The sequence below is a fragment of the Numida meleagris genome, chromosome 32 (assembly GCF_002078875.1).
Source record: "Numida meleagris isolate 19003 breed g44 Domestic line chromosome 32, NumMel1.0, whole genome shotgun sequence".
NCBI classification, from domain to species: domain Eukaryota; kingdom Metazoa; phylum Chordata; class Aves; order Galliformes; family Numididae; genus Numida; species Numida meleagris.
In genome coordinates this window covers 1,273,894-1,277,838 of record NC_034437.1, presented here as the reverse complement: position 1 = coordinate 1,277,838, position 3,945 = coordinate 1,273,894, and the positions used below count along the sequence as shown (strand labels likewise).

Genomic DNA, 3,945 nt, shown 5'->3' with positions numbered 1-3,945 from the left:
GGGGGGGGTCCCAGCCCTGCGCCCGCAGCCCCGAACCAAACCGTGACCCCGCAGCTGCCCCCGGTCCCACACCCCGCGCCGGTCCTCGTCTCACCCCACCGCCATCCTCCGTCCTGCCCGCCCCTCTCCCACGCTCCCGGCACCTTTCGGACGCGGGGGGGTCGCGACAAACCCTGCTTCTTCCAGCGCCCGCCATTAAGCACCGGTGCAGACCCCTCCGGGAGAGGACGGCCGCGGTTCGGCGCAAGCCGGGGAGGAGCAGGCGTGCAATTAAGGATGCTGCAAAGCAGAAGAGCACCGGTTACCTTGCAGATTGGCTATAGGCGGTTTGAAAATTCCCCCTGTAGGAGAAGCAGCCGTCAGTCCGGGAAGGGCAGCGACCGTTGCTGTAGGAAATGTCCACACAGCCAGCCCCTGCTGACCTGCCACTTGACCTGCAATACTGATGGGGATAAGAAGAGGTTGAGTAACTGTCCCTGCCGGAACCATTACTCCTGTCACAACTGTTGCTAAGTTTTCCTGAGTCAAGACCTGCAAAAGCAAACAAGATTTAAAAAAGAACAAAAATCAACGCCACTGCAGACAGCATCAGCGAGGCAAGAGCGAGCGCGGCCGGTGCTCCCTCCCATCTCACAGCTGGGATCCCAGCTCCGCCGACCCCCCCCTTACCCTCCCCGAAGCGGGGTGATGCTCTCCCCCCCCCGCCCCCAGCCCACCCCACACGTCGCTCTCTGGCAGCACCTCGGGGGGAGGGCGCAGAGCGGGGGACGCGGCGGTGGTCCGGGGGGCAGCTCCTGCACCCTGTGCCACCGCTGCGCTGTGCCCCGGTGCCCCCGACCCGCGGCCCCGTGTGTGTGTGTGTGTGTGTGTGTGTCCCCATATCCAGCAAGCTGCCCCCCCCCGAGCCCCCCCTGTAGTTACCTGCGGGGCTGCTTGCACGGCCAGTGGGGCCAGGGGCTGCGGCTGCTGGTTGCTGGTGGGGCTCAGGGTGCCCACCGCGCCTGGGGGGGCTCCGGTGGAAGGTTTGGCTTTGCCTGGGGAGTGGAGAGGAGAGGGGTTGAGCACGCAGAGCAGGAGGACGGGGTGGAGGTGTTGTGTTAAAAAGCAGAGAGGTCAGCGGAGACGACCCCCAGCGTTCCCACATGTCCCCACAGCGTAGAGGCCGGGGGTGCCCGGCTCGGCACCGTCAGTCCCATTGCATCCCATATATGAACTCTGAGCATCCCAGACCCCCCCAGAGCGCGGAGCAGCTGTGTCCGGCTGCGCTCAGTGACCCATGCGGCCCCACGGGGAGTTGGGCTGCGCTCAGTGAGAACAACGGGACGTGGGGAGATGGGTGACACCGCGCCGGGGGGGTCAGGTTGGACATCAGGAACAATTTCTCCCCCTGGAACAGCAGCGATGCGTCAGCATGGGCTGCCCGGGGGGGAGGGGGGTCACCGTCCCCAGGAGATGCTGAAGAACGGTGGAGATGTGGCACCTGGGGACGTGTCAGCGGGCACGGGGTGGGAGGGGGGGTTGAGCTGGGGGGGATCTCAGTGGTGTTTTCCAATCTCAGATGGAGCCGGTGACCTGGGCGACAGCTCCCTCCGGATTGCGGTGACGGAGCGCAGCGTCTGCAGAGCGCACGTGAGCACCAACGGCGTGACCAGGACGGGCAGCCCCGGCTATGCCAAGCCACGGAGCGACGGAGCTTTCTGAGCTGAGGTTCAACAAAACCCAAGGGCGAGGCCTCGCAGCGGGGTGGGGGCAGCCCCCAGGAGCGACGCAACGCGCGGCCACGGGAGGAGCGGCGACGGCCGAGCACGGCGCGCAGACACGGGACGCGGGATGCTCTGCTGCAGGACGGGGGGGATCGCTTCGCTACCCGGCGACCCGGCTCCGCGCTTGGTGCCGTGCCAGCAGCCCACCTGCCGCCTCCGTGCCGCGCGGCGTTTCGGCGCTGGGCCGCGCGTCCTCGGTGCCGGCGTCGCCGCTCCGTGCCGGGGATCCCCGCGAGCCGTCCCCCGGCGGCACCGCCCCGGCTCTGCGCTCTTCCTCGGGCGGCGGCGCGGCGTCCACGCCGACCTCCAGCACGCGGATCGTCTCGTGGCCGGACATGACGATGACCTGCGGGCACCCGACGTGACGGCAGCTCCGGGCACAGCCCCTCCATCCCATGGGGAGATGCGTGGGGGGGCTCGAAGCCCCTCGAGCACAGCGGGGCCCATCTCTCTGCTTTCTTAATGAGTAGCCGAGGGGCTCTGCTGTAATAACCGCAGCTTTGGGGGTGACGTCTTCAGGAGCCCCACCCCCCCCAGCACAGCAAACGTTGCGCTGGGATAAAACAGCACCAGGCAAATGCTGAGCACCAACCTCGGGGCCGGAGTGCCCCCCGGAGCGGTGACACCGCCACGGGACGCGCGGAGCCGACCGAGGGGCACTCCCATCGCTTCTGCCATGGAACTTCGCTCCTCCGGGTGATGGAGCGACCAACCGTGGGGCTGCCCCCCCACCCCCGGGGCACCCGTACCTGCTCGTTGACGGTCAGCGGGGCATCCTGGCTCCGCACGGCCGCGGCGTCCATCGCGCGGTCCCCGGGAGGCGGCGGAGGGCGGGGGTCCGGCTCAGACCTTCCTCATGCTGCAAGGAAGGGACATGGCCCCTGTCACCCCCCACTTGCCCCAAGCATCGCTCCTTGGGCTGACGTTCCCCCGGCACTGCAGGTGCAATGAGGTGTTCCCAGGGAAAGGCTCACACACCCGATGGTGGGGGGCTCACAGACCCACGGGGGGGCTCACACTCCTGCTGGGGGCTCACACACCCACTCACTGGGGTCTCACAATCCCCTTCAGGGTCTCACGCTCTCACTGGGGTCTCACATTCCTGCTGGGGGTCTCACGCTCCTGTTGGGGGTCTGACAAACCCACTGGGGTCTCACACATTCACTGGGGGTCTCATACACCAGTTGAGGGTCTCACACACCCACTGGGGGGCTCACACACTCATTGGGGTCTCACACACTCATTGGGGTCTCACACCGCTGCTGGGGGCAGCTCTCCCCCTCCCCCCTCCTCCATTCATCCTTTGGTCACGTGCTGTCCCCCCACTGCCTCCGGATCTCTCCGGATGAGTATTTGATGAGGGATGTCCCAGGGACGCGTTTCACGTGGCACATGGGTGACATTCACCATCGCACCGTGCACGTCACCACGTCCTGGTGGGCGTCACTGCCACCACTGCTGCCCCGTGATGGGATGGAAAGCGAAATGCGGGAAGTTCCATTTGAACCTCAGAAAGAACTGCTCTACACCAGGGGTGGTGGGATGCTGCCCGGACACCTCGTGGGGCTCCAACCATGGGGGTCCTCAAAACCCAATGGGACCTCTCCTGGGGGTCAGCACCCTGCTCCTACACCCAACCCCGACAGGGCTGCACCAGATGGGAACACCTGGATGGGAACACCTGGATGGGAACAACTATATGATAACATCCAGATGGGAACACCCTGATGGGAACATCCATATGGGAATACCATGATGGGCAGATCCTTATGGGAATATGCAGATGGAAATAAATACCCTGATGGGAACACCGTGATGGGAAGAGCCATCTGGGAACACCCAAACAGGAACACGTGGATGGGAAAATCCATATGGGAAAACCCCTGGATGGGAACACCTGGATGGGAACATCCATATGGGAACCTAAATGGGAATGCCTGGATGGGAACACCCACATGGAAACATCCACATAGGAACACTCTGATGGGAACACCATGACGGGAAGATCCATATGGGAACCCCTGTATGGGAATGGCTGGATGAGAAGATCCATATGGGAACACACAAATGGGAATACCCTGATGGGAACACCTGGATGGGAACATCCATATAGGAACACCCTGATGGGAAGATCCATATGGGAACACCCAAATGGGAATACCCTGATGGGAACACCTGGATG

General features: G+C 64.3%; 1 protein-coding gene across 1 annotated transcript in view; it reads right to left on the bottom strand.

The window, feature by feature from the left end:
• POU6F1 (POU class 6 homeobox 1) overlaps window positions 1–3,939 on the bottom strand; it is a 7,189-nt gene extending 3,250 nt beyond the window's left edge. The window contains exons 1-4 of the mRNA XM_021379090.1: window positions 2,513–3,939; window positions 1,911–2,109; window positions 922–1,034; window positions 273–531 (exon numbers count right to left, since the gene is read on the bottom strand). Coding sequence (XP_021234765.1) covers window positions 273–531; window positions 922–1,034; window positions 1,911–2,109; window positions 2,513–2,566 — 625 coding nt within the window. The 5' untranslated portion in view covers window positions 2,567–3,939. The remainder of the gene's footprint in view (window positions 1–272; window positions 532–921; window positions 1,035–1,910; window positions 2,110–2,512) is intronic.